The sequence below is a fragment of the Somniosus microcephalus genome, chromosome 4, assembly GCF_052327205.1.
Source record: "Somniosus microcephalus isolate GS21.2 chromosome 4, FLI_Smic_1.0, whole genome shotgun sequence".
Classification (NCBI taxonomy): Eukaryota; Metazoa; Chordata; class Chondrichthyes; order Squaliformes; family Somniosidae; genus Somniosus; species Somniosus microcephalus.
In genome coordinates this window covers 258481706-258498570 of record NC_140990.1, presented here as the reverse complement: position 1 = coordinate 258498570, position 16865 = coordinate 258481706, and the positions used below count along the sequence as shown (strand labels likewise).

The following is a 16865-nucleotide window of genomic DNA, read 5'->3' as shown; positions in this document are numbered from 1 at the left end:
GAAATCTTCCCTCGTTAGGGATTTGTTCAGGTCTTGGAGATATAGGATAGGTTGGAAACCTCATATCTTAAAAATACTTTTGCAGACTTCTACATTTAAACTTATTTTCCAGAGTGCTTATCTTAATTTATCCATGGTATTAAAGTATGAATGGAAGAATGCTGTATTAATTAGCTGGTACAGTATAAAACCCACCTAAATGCGTTAAATTACGATAAACATTTCTTTCAAGAGGATTAACTGTATGAAAAGGTGGATTAACACTTCAACAAAATGTACTCGTGATGCTAAACATGCAGACAATTTAATTCCCTCTGCCAGGACTAGATTATAAAACTAGCACTTAAGAGCAAATACTTTGTGCCTTCCAGTTCTCAGAAGAGTAAATGTTTCAAAAAGCTGCACAATGCACAGAATGTTTCTTGGAACCGACACTCTGCTGGTACTAAGAGGGATAAATAACAGCTACCATAATCCCAGAAATCCCAGAAACCCCACAGTGCAGATAGAGGCCATTTCGGCCCATCGAGCCTGCACCGACACATATCCCACCCGATCCCCGTAACCCCTACACCAACACATATCCCACCCTATCCCCGTAACCCCACGTATTTAATCCCCCTAACACTAAGGGTCAATTTATCATAGCCAATCAACCTAACCCGCACATCTTTGGACTGTGGGAGGAAACCGGAGCACCCGGAGAAAACCCACGCAAACACGGGGAGAATGTGCAAACTCCACAGACAGTCGCCCGAGGCCGGATTCGAACCCGGGTCCCTGGTGCTGAGAGGCAACAGTGCTAACCACTATGCCACCGTGCTGCCCATAATCAATCATCAGTTGAATGCAGGACCAGCAATTCCACATCCACATTTTTCTTTTCATTGAATACAATATGTACTCAGTCTGGATAACTAATTACATATAAATGTAATTGTTATGACAGTTTAAAAAAAACTATATGTAAAGTGTGGGCTTTTAAAAGATTGACAGTCAACACAGAAATATACTATGGCAACCCTTGCATGTCAAAATTGGGAAATTAGGGAGTTAGAGGCACAAATACCCGAGCAACTGATGTATAGAAAAAAAACCTGATAACTGGATGTGATTACATAGCAGTCATAGAAGCAGTTTTACTTCCATTATAAGCTAACCCCACTGTGCTCTTGCAGTTATAACATTGGGCATATCAACTCAAGGGATGGATTACTATATTACTACTCCAGATATAATTTTTTTAACGTCTTAGAGCACCATAGGCAAGTTGTCTGGGCTGCTGGATACAATCAAGTTGCTGGAACTGTGGACAAGGTAACTGCTGCAGTGGAACTATTTTCCATTTGACAATTTAAAAGGCATCAAAGTTGATCAGATCACTTTCTGGCACTTGACTTGCTAAAATAAAGTGGCTTTTACATGGATTTTTAGCCAAAGGCCAATTTTCCCCCACATCGTGAATCGTACTTTCAAAATGAACTTGGGCCAGGAGGGAGGATTCAACAGGCAGAGGAAAGCACTTAAAAACAAAATCAATAGGAAAAAAAGGCACAGAATGGTGCAAATAGGGCAGTTAGTTAAAACTTTCAAATAATGTTCTTAAAAATGGAACAGAGAACACTGGAGAGAATAAAAAAGAGGAAATATAGCATACAGGAATAGTTTAGGTTAAACGGAAAAATTATTTTTGCTAAAATGTTTGTTATACAGGTTTGGAATTACAGTAATGAAACTATGTCAGACAGAACAACTTTATTATTGCAATGTTCTTACCATCAAATTGTGTGAGCTGAAGTTTTTAAGAAATGGCTAGTTCAGTAAACCTTGAATTCCCTTGACCTGATAGAGTTAACTGTAACATTTAGTTTTGTGTCTGTAATATAGCACAAAATAGCATACCCTCTAACTCATTGTGGGCAACACTAGAGGTCTGCCAAAATTCACAAATAAGCAAGAAGTTACTGCAAACATTAACTGAATGTTCCGAATTGTCTGAAACATTACTCAAAAGACAGGAAAGCAGTTAGGAACGTTACCTACGAACACGTAACAGGGAGTTAAGAAAACTACCAATAAAGATCCAGCAAACAGCTACCAATAAACAACTTGCAAAGACAAAGTATTAATCTCTTATAAAATTTAATTCATGAAAGGTTCCTGAAAAGTTTGAATTTGAAAGCAATCTCTTTGGGAGTCCCTGTAACAAGTGCAGCGGTAGTCAAATACAGGGCCAACATTTGCATCGGAGGCTTCCACCGACCTGCAAAAATTCTACGAATGTACCTGGTGGCCCGGGAGGTATGGAGGCTTGCGATCCTGGGCCTCTCCGGGTTTGCGCGGGCAGAAATCCCTGTATCCCAGGGATGCAGGCGGTTTGTAGGTGCCCCCTGGGATCACGTGGGCCAGCCCAACCAATAAATGAACGGAATCCCCATTCATACTTTTGGAGTTCTGTATGTACGGAACTCCAATAAGTATGAATGGGGATCATTTAAAAAAATACAACACATGAAATATGTATTTTTTAAATTACATATTTAAAATGATTTTAAATGTTTTAAATTAATTTTTGAAAAATGTTTTTTTACTGGGCTAAAAATAAACTTACCTTATTGAAGAGTTTTTTAAATTTATAAAATGGGTGATAAAATTTTCTTTGTCTTTTTTTTTTAAACTGACAGGCATTCAGCGGGCAGAAGTTGTGCAAATAGCGCAACTCTCCACCCGCAGAGGCCCATCTCCTGGGGATGCAGAGGATCTAAACCCGGAACTTGCACGGCCCCTACGCACCTGAGGGGTCGCAAAATACGGCCCAATATAGACTACAGAGATACATTCTGAAGGGATTAGTCTGGCTTGGCAACTAGTCAGAAGTTGAAGATCAATAAATTTCTGATGCAGTGCAGTGAGAAAGTGCCACCTGCTGGTATGGAGCTGGCTATTGCACATCGCGTTTCAAGTTATGAGGAAAAGGTCACAGGCCTGAAACGTTGGCCCGGAATGTGCAGTCCTGATTACAGTGAACGGGCAGCATTCGCCATCATTTTGCCTTTGAAACTAACCACAACTTCAGCATTTAGCGCATGCGCAGCCTAATGTGGTAATCTAGAAGTTGTGGTCTGTCATTCACTACTCCTCCATAGGCTGCACTGTGTCCCCCAGCCACCCCAGAGCCGGTAATCAGTGAAATTTCTCAAATCATGGAAACTGACGAAAATGTCGGCTCTTTCTCAGTAATTACGCTATTAAATACCCCATTAAAAGTGAAGACTCTTTTGGGTTAGGTGTAACTGGGGTTTTAACAGCGCATTGACTGCTAAAGGAAGGTTAGGCCGCGAAAAACGAATTTAAATTTTGTGCAGTGTCAAATTTATCAATTTTTAAAATTAAAATTTAAGAAACTTTTTTTTTTAAAGTTTGCTCATCTTTATTTCGGGTTTGCCTTTCCCACTGATGTGAGAGCCCCAATCTTTGTTTTGCTCTCTAACATTTTTAAAAAGTAAAAATTTTAAGAGTTCCTGGTTCGCAGTGTGAGAATTCTGCGTTTTGATTGGCTGTTTGGACAGCTTGTTGACGTCACAGCAGCTCACACTATGGGATTCCCACTAAACTACGTTGATTTGAATTATGCACTGGAACACCTAAAATTCGACAGAGCTCACAAGATCTTTGTGTGAAGTTTACTTCGGGGCCACCGGTGAAAGCCTTTGCTTCGCCGCCGACTGCAAATTCCCGGGCCGTTAACTCTGTTCCTCTCTCCACAGGTACTGCCTGACGTGCTGAGTGTTGCCAGAATTTTCTGTTTGTGTGTCAGTAACTTTGATTGCCTTTCTTCTAGATGGGTGACATAAATGTCCCCTGGAAGTCTCGAATTTACTAAAAGTTCCTTTACAATAAACTACATTTGCTGTTCAATAAATTTAATATGCAAGCACATATAACAAAGCATTATTTTTTCCACTGAAAATTAAAAACAAATTATTGTACTACCTCCAAGTATCTCGGGCACTGAGCACTATTAGCTCTCTGGCTGTGTGCTTGATATGTTGAAAAGCAGTTAATAATTTCCTCATTTATTGTGCTGTTGAGCTCATCAACAGATCATTTTGCTAAATGGATCTACTGCATTTTTATCTAAAACATACTAATTTATAGAGTGCGTTGTCAAACAGATAGAGCTTTAAAATTTTAGTCGACATATATGGAATGGCATTTTTAAACAGATTTGAGTTTTGACAGATTGCTACTACATTATTTCAAGTAGCATGATTCTATGTACACAGTGATTCCACTGGAAATAACTCCTAATGAGGCAAAATGCAGGATTGCAATTGGTATTATTGATATTATGACAGTTTTATTTCCATTAATAAAGTGGTCTCTCAGACTTGCCAGCAAATTGTAGCTGTAGTGACTGGAAAAACAAAATCCCAAACTACTCTGTGGCAACTGATTGTCTAACGCAGTACAAATTATGAATAATATTTTAAAATTACTTGCTTTGAAGTCTCGTCATACTTCTGTGTCCATCTGGTACAGTTCTAACCGCATGGTATCCAGACATGAAAGCCAAACCACCAGAAATGGCTGGATACACACAAACCCAGAATTAATGCAATTATGGCCACTAAACTAGCCAATACACAGTTTGATTACAAAACAAAAGTTTAATAATTATACAATAATCACAGGCTACTGCTCAGTAGATTGCCTAACCAGCAATATAAATAAAGTTATCAAGTTGAGTGGCAAATTGAGGGGGGTTGGTGGAGAGAGAGAGAAATAGGAAATTCAGACACGGGTTGGTAAGATTTCCAAGCAAGGCAACATACAGGAAACTTTCGTTTAACCGGAGGTTAAATGTCCGGAAAGCTCTATCTACCGGCAAAATTCAGGAGCCGTTTCCGATAAGTTTTTTTTACTTCTTGTTGCTTTTTTTTTCCCCGTCAGGCTCTGCAAGGTCTAGCTGAAGCTGTTGCTTAGCTACAGAGACGCTTTTAAGCTGCGGCCGACTGTTTTGAAGCTGTTGCTAAGCAACAGGGTTTGTTGATTCATACGGAGCTCAAAAGCTCCGTATGTTTTAACATTAGCGCTGGTTTGTACGGCAGTTTTGATGGGACGGCACCAGCTCGGTCCTGTCAGTGCCGGATACCAGAAAGTTTCCTGTAGTTGGGATGGGGGAAAAGTTAGAGCAACAAAGTCAATTTGTGTACAGGGTTTTAGTCACACTTGTAGGATCAATTTTGTTTTCCAGGTAATTTATTAAAATTTGTACATTAACTTAAAACTAGTTTTAAAAAATGTCATGCCTATTGGCTAAAAGCTCTTGATGTCTAACTTTGTAGATCAGCATTTGTTCACAAAAAGCAAGTGTCTGATATATTCTTAAGTGGATTTTTTTTCTATTTTCCTTAAAGAGGATCCTTTGTATAGTCTTGAGTGTTAGTAATGGCAAATCCTTGCCCCAAAATAAATTCATATGGTTTTCTTGAGCCAATTAGTGTCTTTAAATAAAGTAGGCAAATTATTGGTTTTACTATGTTAACAGCACTATAGATGTAAGTTGTTGCTGTAGTATATTAATAATTCTGTTAGTGTGTGCACTTAATGCAAGTGTCACATCTACCCTATAAAAAACTTATTTCCCCTTCTATCATGCTTTTGTCACAATTAAATTTACCAATTAATTTTATTTACCTTTGATTTGAGTCCCCCAAGTTTAGATTCCAAGGTATGTGGCACTGTGGATTACTTATAAGACCTATATAAAAAACTTGAGTGACAAGTGTGACACTTGCATCTCAGCGATAGGTGGCACTGTTCTCACCACCATCCATCTTGAAAATGCTAAATTCATACCTGTAACCTGATGCTAACTGTTCCCCTGTAGCTGTTGTTCCTCTCTGTTCCTATCATTGTGACCGGAACTCTGACGCAACGCAGTCCGTTGCCCCTGATGGTCTCTGTACATTTTTAACGCTTTTACAACAAAATACTCAGTTGTGTTTATTTTAAGTAATACACGGTTCTCCACAGATCACACCAAGGAATCCCTTTTAAGAAATCTCCCATCCAGTTGCTGCTACCCCATCCCTCGTTCCCTTAGCACCTATACATTTCTCCTTCTCCCTCCACTCCACCCCTCCTACCCTTAGCACCTATACATTTCTCCTTCTCCCACCACTCAATATGGTACCACCTCACAAAAATCAACAGAACCCTGCAATCCCTCCCCTAGATTACCACAACTCCCTATCTACCTGCAACATCCCTGGACTTCAAAAAAGGTGAGCGATAAAATTAACTACATACCAATAGTTACACAAGCTTTTAATATTACTGAAGGCCACTGATTTGTGAGTATGGTAGAATAGTGTTTGTGATACAGGACTGGCAACCCAGAGGTCATTAATTCAAATCACATCGTGACAATTCTGGTAAGCACCAGGAACAAAAATGATCATGAAAGCTGCCACATTGTCATAAAAACCCAGCTGGTTCACTAATGCTCTTCTGGAAGGAAACCCTTTCAGCCTTACCCTGTGTGGACTGCACAAGACTCCAGTCCATCATTGCATGATTGTCACTTAATTTTCTGTGAAATGACCTAGCAATCCACAAACAATCATCCCACCACCACTTCTCAAGGCAACGAGAGATGGATAACTAACACAGCCTTGACAGTATCGTCCACATCCATAGAACAAATAAAGTTCCTCCCAAATATACATGTAACATCAGAACTTAAATTTTAAAAAATCACTCATATTCCTGCCATACTCTTAAAAATTAATTTTGACTAATTCAATCATGGTACATTAGCAGGCTTGATAATATATTCTGCCTTACATATCATGAAACAGCACCATCTCCAACTCACTCAGTTAGCAACACCATGGAAAATCTGCTAGAAATATATTAAAAGTCTTGTGTATAGCGTGCACTTCCAGTGACAAACATACTTTCATCACATTATTTTCTTCACATCTTCCTACAACACCACAGACTTACCTATACTACTGAGTGTTCCAAGCCAGCTTGCACTATCCACCTGGGGGTTGGAAAGGTCTGAATCTGGCCATTCCTCCTTTACTGCAGCTGCCTCTAGTTTCTTCTACTGCTTCCCTCCTGACTGTCTCTGAATGAAACTCTTCCACTTTGTCCTCTGCTGCTCCCCCAGTCTGCCTCAGTCACTTTCAGACCACTGTCCTTCCTAGAGAGGCCAATGCTTTCCTCCTTCCACCAATTGCTGCCTCATTCCCTCTCCCACTCACCAGTCAGGAATGTCATAATACTGTGGCTAGACATCAGTCGGTCCTTCTACTTTGGTGACTTTAAGGCACAGAAATTATAATTGTGAATTTTGTACTTTAAAGTAGAAGACCTGGCTGATGACCAATGGCATTCTGGAAATTGTTATGGCTGTAAAAGGAGGCGAGATGATTTGAGGAATGCTACTGGGGAGGAGGAAGGGACACCAGAGAGCCCCAAAAGAAAGTTGGGTCATTTTCCACTCAACCCTCTCCCATGCCAACTTCCCTTGGCCTACTACAACACTTCTGCATCTCAAGCCATCCCTACTCCAACTCAACACCTTTCCCATCCTGCTCACTCCTCAAAGACTCTCCCAAACCACTCATACATCCCAGGGCCGCCAATACCCCAGAACCACACTGTTTGCTTGTGTGTGTTTGGGGGGGGGGGGGGGGGGTGGTATTGATGGGAACCAGATAATCTCTATTCCTACTAGATGTAACCCCTTCTCAGTTAACCCAAACAGCAAGACTGCTCCTCACACTGATCATATGTTCCCTGGCCCTTGTAACCCCTAAATGCCACCAGCCCATCCCAGCACTGCCACAAACCCCAAACTTGAACCTACGACTGCCACACCAGCCCCACTACTCCCAGACCCCAAAAATCCCCCTTTTGCCCATGCTCCTAGACCTCAATAATCCCTCTGCTTTTGCCAGTATCCATGTTCCCTTCCCAGTACTGCGACATCCTAGGATCCTCCTAACATAAACCAAATACTCCCAATAATTTAACCTACTTCCTACCTATCTGCAAAACAATACTATAAAATGTTCACACTCACTATTTAGATAAAATTTACTAGCAGAAATATTTTAAAAAGACTACTTACACTTTAATCTTTAAAAGATACATGGGCTCGGAATTTCTTGGAACTTTTCGGTGTCAGAGCAGATTCTATGCCCCAAAATAAAGATGCAGCACATATCCAAAATCATCTGGTAGTGGTGTAACTGAGATTGCTGGAATTTATTGGCGATTTTCTTTTTGAACTTTTCAAAATTTATCAGACCTCCACCACCCGCACCCCCCAACCACCCCAAAATATGTTCAGAAGCACCAAGCAGCTGGAATGGCCTTCTAATGGGCATACCTCTTGTGGTAAACCACTGTTACCGGTCACAACCGGTATATCACCTCTATCAAGCATAATAATGGAAGCGGCTCAGAGAGTGAGACATCATGCCCTTCCACTATTACCCCTACTGGTGGCACTATATTTGCGCTTATTTTACATTCTAAACGTAGGTAAATGAGCTCTGCAGAAAATTTGGGCACAAGTTCCTGTTGGCCAGATTGGTGCTGAAACCGGCATAAATTTCTACACAAGTGTGATTCGGGAAATTCAGGGCCATTGTGCCAATAGCATTTAACTGTAAAGATTTTGACATTTAAAAATGTGTTCTGACATACAATATTGATTCAGGCAACCTAATAAAATGTCTAATGGACAAGTAAAAAAAAAAAATGCTGTGAAATCTCAGCTCCCATTTTAACACTTTACCAATAAATTGCCTGATAACATCGTCATAGCATTCATGCAGTCAGAACATATTGTGCACTCTGATGAGACAGCCAATGGCAAGAGTGAAAGTTAATGTTAAAGAAAGCTGACATGTACTAGGATGCCATGTGCATTCAATTACAAAAATTCCACTTAGCTTTAATATAAAAAGGTTACATTTCCAATATCCTAGGTTATTCAGAAATAAATGAGATGGATACTTAATTTTGTAATTGAAAACTGTTAATTTAAATGCAGCACTTTGTAAACTACCTTAAAATCAAACTAAGATTATTTTACCTATGCTAGTGTCAGATTATTGCAATGAGCCTTGATTCCAAAACAGCGACTGAGGCAATGTAACTTTGCATCTTCATCTATTATGTCAAAACCAATAAACCGATCAGAATTTTGAAAGTTCTATTTTATAATAAATTGGACAAGTCTATTGACCACAAAGCAATCATTTATTCTAATATTTTTCTGAAAATACATGAAAACTGTAAACTAGTTCTATTTTTGGTTTGAATGCTTAGACATATACGTCAAAGGGTTCAAATCAGCAGAGAATAGGGTTGCAAAATTCTGGGAATTTTTAAAAGAGGAAACTTTCCATGGGAATTTTCGGGAATTTTGAGTTTTTTTGCACACTGATGGTTTTTGTCTCTGACCCTTATATTATCTTTGTCGTCAAAATAGACATACTGTTCCATACAAATAAAAACAGGCTTTCAAAACTTTATTTAGGTTATAATTTTGAGCTTTTTTGAACCCCCACAAAAAAGACCCATCTACAATAAAATAAAAAGAGCGTCAGCTTATTTAGCCTGTAATTTGTCCTTATTTTGTCCCTTTGAGTCTTCTACTCCTCATTGCTCCTCCTGATTCTCTGACTCTGGCTCTGATGTGTCCATTTCCTCCTCTGTGTCAGTGTCTAGCTGTGTGGTGGACACTTCTGTATCTGGCTCAATAAATTGTAGGTTCGCCTGGATAGCCACCAGTTTCTCCACTCTCTCGTTAGTCAGCCTGTTGCGCACCTTTGTATGCGTATTCCCAAAAAGTGACCAGTTTCGTTCAGAGGCCGCTGATGAAGGTGGGATTTGGAGTATCACCGATGCAATAGGTGACAGGGCCTCAGGTGCACAAAGTCCCTTCCACCAGGTATGTGCACTGATATGCTTGCATGATTCCCATATCCCGTGCCCATTCAATAGACCTTGCTTGGTAGAGAACTTTGCCAGACTTCCCAGAACTTTGCCCACATCCAGATTGAGATGGTGTGAGAGGGTAGAAATCACACTGTAAGCGCTGTTGATCTGTTCTCCAGAAAGTATTGGTCTCCCAACATGCTTTGGGTCCAGCATGTATGCTGCAGCATGAATCGGCTTGACACAAAATTCTTGACGCGTCTGTATGAATTGAACAATTGCCTTCTCCTCTGCTTTGAGCAGCAGGGATGTGGGTAGGGCAATGCTGATTTGTTCTTTTAAATCAGTAAAAAGCCTGAGAACATCTGACAAGACAGCGTCATCTCCTTCAATCTGAGCAATTGCAGATGCTACTGGTGATAGTTGTTTAAGGCTGCTAACCACTCTCTCCCAAAACACATCATCCAGCAGTATTTTCTTGATGGTGGTTTCCATATCCCCAGACTGGGATATTGCCATTTCTTGCAACGACTCCTTACCCTCCAGAAGGCTGTTGTACATTATGACAACACCACCCCATCTAGTGTTGTTGGGCAGCTTCAGTGTGGTGTTCTTGTTCTTCGTCATTTGCTTGGAGTTGTAGGTTGCTGCAACTATCTGTTTTCCCCTGACATACTTAACAACTTGCTTGGCTCTCTTGAACAGTGCTTCCATGGTTCTCAAACCCATGATGTCCTTGAGGAGCAGGTTAAGCCCATGAGCTGCGCACCCAATAGACGTAATATGAGGGTAGGCCTCCTCCACTTGAGCCCAAGCAGACTTCATATTCACAGCATTGTCAGTAACTACTGCAAAGACCTTTTGTGATCCAAGATCGTTGGATAAATGCTGCTGCATCTTTGTGGCATTCTTTACATATGGCTTTCTACAGTGTCTGCATATGTACACAGTCTTTCCATCTTTAATGCCTGGGGTAAAATGCTTCCACACATCTGACGGTAAACGTGGCATTGTTCTATGCAGAGAAATAAAGGGCATTCATCTCTGTGTCGAACTGCGGTCGATCAGCACGATTGCAACAGGGTGAGTACATTTTTGCTGATGCTCCATGTGATGGAAGCATGACCTGTACACACACAACGCTACATCACCAATAGTGTATTATTTTGTATGTTTTAAATTGAAGGACAACAGAGTTCAACAAGTAACTGGTTTATTTGGTATAAAGTCTGATTTACTTACTGCATCATCACAACATCAGCAGAAAACAAAATGACTTCCCTCAGGACCCCTAACCTGGATCTTAAAAAAACTATAGCAGTCTTAGATACCTGCAGGCCAATCACAATTCGATATGCAAATATTACAAATAGAGGGAGCTAATCGCTCATCCACTTATCCAACCAATCAGGACACATTTGTTCAGTCACACACAAAACTTGTAATTATTAAAACAAGCCAAGTAAGAAGATAAACATATATTGATTAAGAATTCCTTAATAATTAAGATTCCATCTCTGTTAGTAATTTTAAAGAGAGGACCTGTGGGGGGAAAAAAAAGAAAGAAATACAAAAAAAACAATATTATGCTAGCATGTGCTTTTTTGGGCAAAATTCCCCAAATTCCCAAGCTAAACTTCCCGTGGAAAATTTCCGGAAATTTCCCGGAAACTTTCCACCCCTTTGCAACCCTAGCAGAGAAAGATCAATGATGACTGCAATAATTGAGATTTTTTTGCAATTTAGAAGCTATTCTATAGAGTAATTATGGCAAACATACAGAATGATTCAACGAGTGAATTTGCAAGATTGAGTGTACAGGAAGCCAGTATCCTGTAAAGAAAAAGACGGATTCACGTTTTGCATCATTACATCTCAATTCTGACAAAGGGTGTGCACCCACTTTTTAAATCCATAATTTCTTTTGACAAATACTGATGGATCTGCTTTTATTTCTAGGATTTTGTTTTTATTTTAGTTTAGTTTTTTTTCTTTTTACCCCATGTAAGGATCATCTTACAACATAGCAGCAGCACGACAAATTAAATCAGAATCTATGCTTCAGTCCAAAATCCTCAAGATGCAGTTAACAGTCCCCACCGCTTATAGCGGGGGGCGTTGGTATCAATGCAATTTGCCCGCTATATGCGGTGGTCGGTGTAACCAAATTCAATTTATTTAAAACCATGGACACGAACCTGGGCGCGTGAGTCGGGCACCTGAACCCACCCTGGAATGCCAAGAATCAAGATCCAGAGGCCGGATTCACCGAGGCCCAGAGTTTCTCGACAGACTGGAATTTGACCACAAATCCTCGCTCCCGGCTCGTGCCCTGGTGGAGGATGCAATTCCGAACCGGTTAAAAGGAGTATCCCAGTGGGCAGATTGTGGTTCTGGCAAAGGGAGCCTGCCCTCGGAAGGAGCATCGCTTCAACCTGGAGGAGGATTTGAACATTTGAACGTGGCCAGTGGTAGGTTCAGTGTGTGCCGCAGGGAAGTATGTGTCAGCGGGTGCATTATACGGCCGCGTCTGCTCGCTCACCTTACTTGACATGTTAATTTTAAAATGGATTATGGCTGTCGTTTAAAACAGAAGGGCTCACAGCAGTGGCAGGTGTTCTAGAGGGCACCAGTGGAGGGCAGGGTGCGCAGGGGATTAGGACTTTTAAAGATAGGTAGTCATGAGATTTTAACAGCTACTGAACTGCCTTTGTAATTGACCTATGGCAATGGCAAACAGTTAGCACCATTTGCCAGATATAGGCAGCTGTCTGGGATAAGTGGGGAGGGTGTAAGTGATAGGGACTGTACCAGCAACTGATGGGAGATTCTATCCTTATAGAAATACATAAAATACCTTCGACCATTCAGCCCAGCCAGTTCATGTCAGCATTTAACCTCTACACAAGCAAATAGTTCTAATCACATTTACCCGGCATGTTCCGATATCCCTTCAACCCCATTTCCTTCATCTGCCTACCCAATCTAATCTTAAATGTTGATATTTTCCACCTCAACAAATGTCTGTCTGAAGAAGTTACTGTTTGTCAGCTGTGGCTCAGTTGGTAGCACTCTCACCTCTGAGTCAGAAGGTTGTGGGTTCAAGTCCCGCTCCAGGGACTTGAGCACAAAAATCTAAGCTGACACTCCAGTGCAGTGCTGAGGGAGTGCTGCACTGTCAGAGGCGCCGTCTTTCAGGTAAGACATTAAACCGAAGCCCTGTCTGCTCTCTCAGGTGGATGGAAAAAATCCCATGGCACTATTTTGCAGAAGAGCAGGGGAATTATCCCCGGTGTCCTGGCCAATATTTATCCCTCAATCAACATAACAAAAACAGATTTTCTGGTCATTATCACATTGCTGTTCGTGGGAGCTTGCTGTGTGCAAATTGGCTTCCTACATTACAACAGTGACTACACTTCAAAAGTACTTCATTGGCTGTAAAGTGCTTTGGGACGTCCGGTGGTCATGAAAGGCGCTATATAAATGCAAGTCTTTCTTTTCCACTTTGTTCTAAATCTCTTGCATTAAATTTTGTATAGATGGTCCTTCTTTCTTGGAAACAGTCAAGTTCTACCTAACTTGTTCCATTCTTTCATGACTTTAAATACAGTAGTGCTCTAACTGAGGTTTTAAAGTTTAATATAGGCTCATCATTACTTTTTGGCTTTTATATGCTATGCCAATAGCTGTTTTAAAGCCTTTTTAATCCAAGGTACTTTCTTTATTGTCCTGTGAACATGTACTCTTTCACAGTACCGAGTTTATTTCCAGTCAGAGTATAATTTGTGTTTTTTTTAATCAAATGCATCACCTCACACTGACATCCGTCACTTTCTAAGCCCATTCCCCCAGCTTAACAATGTCCCATTGCGGTTTCCTTTGTCTTCTAAGGAACTAACTAAAGCTTCTATTTTGGCATCATCTGCAAATTTCAACATCACTCCCTCTAGGCCTCTATCTAAATCATTGATATATACACAGTGAATAGAAGTGGCCCGAGAACTAAACTCTACGGGACACCACTTCCAACTATTGTGGAAAAACTGCCCTTAACTCCTATTCTCTGTTTTCTAACCAATTTTTAATCTAGTTTACTATGCTCCTACAATTTCATACACCTTATTCTTCTCTAATAATCTCCAACGTGGTACCTTGTTGAAAGCTTCCTTAAAGTCCATGTAGACTACATCTACTACACTTCCCCCAATTGCCATATCAGTTACCTCCTCAAAAAATGTTATGTCAAGCACGATCGTCCCTTTTGAAATCCATGCCGGCGACTTCTATTTTCTCTTTATCTAGATACATGGTAATTCAGAAGTATATAACCTGAGCAGCTCTTACCAAATCATTCTAGTCCAAGAAACATCTGGCTACTGCTACCCTTTGCTTCTGCCCTCATCTAAGGAACTTGATCCCATGTGTCATTATCTTCACCATAACGCAATTGCTTTAAAAAAAATTTAAAAAATCTATATGGGGCTGATAAGTGGCAAGTAACATTCACGCCACACAAGTGCCGGGCAACCTCCAAAAAGAGACAGTCTAGCCACCTCCCCATGACATTCAACAGGATTACCATCGCTGAATTCCCCACTTTCAACATCCTGGGGGTCACCATTGACCAGCCACATAAATACTGTGGCTACAAGAGCAGGTCACAGGCTGGGTATTCCACGGCAAGTGATTCACCTCAGGCCTTTGCACCATCTATAAAGGCACAGGTCAGGTGTGTGATGGAATACTCTCCACTTGCCTGGATGAATGCAGCTCCAACAACACTCAAGAAGCTCAACACCATCCAGGACAAAGCAGCCCGCTTAATTGGCACCCCATCCACCACCTTAAACATTCACTCCCTCCACCACCAGCATACCATGGCTGCAGTGTGTACCATCTACAAGATGCACTGCAGCAACTCACCAAGGCTTCTTCGACAGCACCTGCCAAATCAGCAACCTCTACCACCTAGAAGGTGCATGGGAACACCACCATCTTCAAGTTCCCCTCCAAGTCACACACCACCCTGACTTGGAAATATATCACTGTTCCTTCATCGCCGCTGGGTCAAAATCTTGGAACTCCCTCCCTAACAGCACTGTGGGAGTACCTTCACCACACGGACTGCAGCGGTTCAAGGCGGCAGCTCACCATCACCTCCTCAAGGGCAATAAATGCTGGCCTTGCCAGAAACGCCCACATCCCAGGAATGAATTTTTTTTTAAAAACACATCCACTACATTGCCTTTATCCACCCACTGTTTCTCTTCAATATATTCTGTAAGGTTGGTAAAGGATCACCTATCATTTAGGAATGCGTAAATATCCCTAATTAACATTTCACCAAGTACACAGAAATTTCATCACATCTTAAAGACTAATTTATAAACATAATAAATTGGGAATGACAAGCACTCAAAAATGTTACCACTGAACTGTAAGAGTTCTTTATCCGATATTGTGTCAAGTATTGTTTTATAATGCTCCTATGAAGCGACTTGAGCCGTTTTACTATGTTTAAACGCTACATAAATACAAATTGTTGCTGTTAATAGAAGTGGGTAGCAGACAAGTGCAAGGTCCGTTTAAAAGCAGTTTAATCCATGTACAGGTGACACTCTTTAATCCTCCCCCAAGCTTTAACAGCACTATATTTTTGTTAAAGGAAAACAGTATTACTTTTGTCAGTCGCAGTATGTCCCAATGATCTGACGACCTTGCACTTATTTATCCTGTAGTCTGCTCTACTAATTTCCCATTATCAGACTATAATTACACAGCGTGATCTTCAGAATATATTAACAGCTCGGGGTGGGGGGGGTGTTGCAAATTATTTTTCACACATTGCAGACTTTTGCTACAATAGAAACCATGAGCAAAATTAATTGGATTTGAAATAATGCATAACAAATGGGATAAAAGTGATGAACATTTTAGGAGGAAGAATAAGGAGCGGGCATATACACCAAGTGATTAAACGTTAAAAATAGACACTCGGAGCCAGATGCACAAATCTTAAGAAGTGGGAGGACAAGTTGATATAACTTAACAAAATGTGGGCTCATAAGGTACTAAAGCAAAGAGGCCATTTTAAACCTTTACAAATCATTGGTTAGGCCAATTGGAATAGTGTGTCCAATTTTGGCACTCTACTTTAGGAAGGATATCAAGACAATGGAGAGGATGCAGAAGAGATATTAAAATACCACCAGGACTGAGAAGCTTTTCATTGGAAAATAAAAGTTTAAGAGGAGATCTGATTGAGGTGTTTAACATTGAGAGCTTTTAATAAGTTAAATCAGGCAAAACTATTTCCACTGGTCGATAAGTGGTAATTAAAGGGCTAAATTTAAGATCACCAAAATAACAAACGAAGAGGTTAGGAATATTTTTTTTTTTTTTAACAAATGCAGAGGGCTGCTAGGCTGTAGACCTCCCTACCACAAACAATGCTGGAAGCAGAATCTATAATCACTTTTAAGGTCACATTTCAGCTGATAATGAGAATAGGCTTGCCTGTGGAAGTGGAGCTCAGAGTATGCCCAAGTTACAACAGGGTACACTTTAATTCTACACTTCTAATTTTAAAGCTGCACATGTATTTCTAACTAAAACTGTAGCAAAATAAATTGGCTTCTGTATTTCTTTCCTTGCTTTCTGGTAAAAGCAACTACAAACAAAACCTCAGCATTGCATAAATTGTGGATTTTTAAAAATCCTCTTAAATGCCTCTCACACCCCAGACAGAAAATAAGAAATTGTTTCTCCTTTCACCTCTAGACTAACATTTCTCTCTCTATTAGTACCTTCCACACCTCTATTTAAATTGTGGAACTACTTGTCAGTTTTTCTTTTTTTCTGCAATTTTAAGCTTTCTTTGTTTAAAAAAAAAA

General features: G+C 40.4%; 1 protein-coding gene across 2 annotated transcripts in view; it reads right to left on the bottom strand.

The window, feature by feature from the left end:
• Nucleotides 1-16865, bottom strand: part of arl6ip6 (ADP-ribosylation factor-like 6 interacting protein 6) — a 50522-nt gene that overhangs the window by 23577 nt on the left and 10080 nt on the right. The window contains exon 4 of one of the 2 annotated variants that reach the window (XM_085986308.1): nucleotides 4519-4590. The exons of the other annotated variant lie outside the window; for it this stretch is intronic. Within the exon in view, the coding sequence (XP_085842434.1) occupies nucleotides 4545-4590 (46 nt within the window). The 3' untranslated portion in view covers nucleotides 4519-4544. Of the gene's footprint in view, nucleotides 1-4518; nucleotides 4591-16865 lie in introns of those variants that run through there. 2 annotated transcript variants of the gene reach the window in all.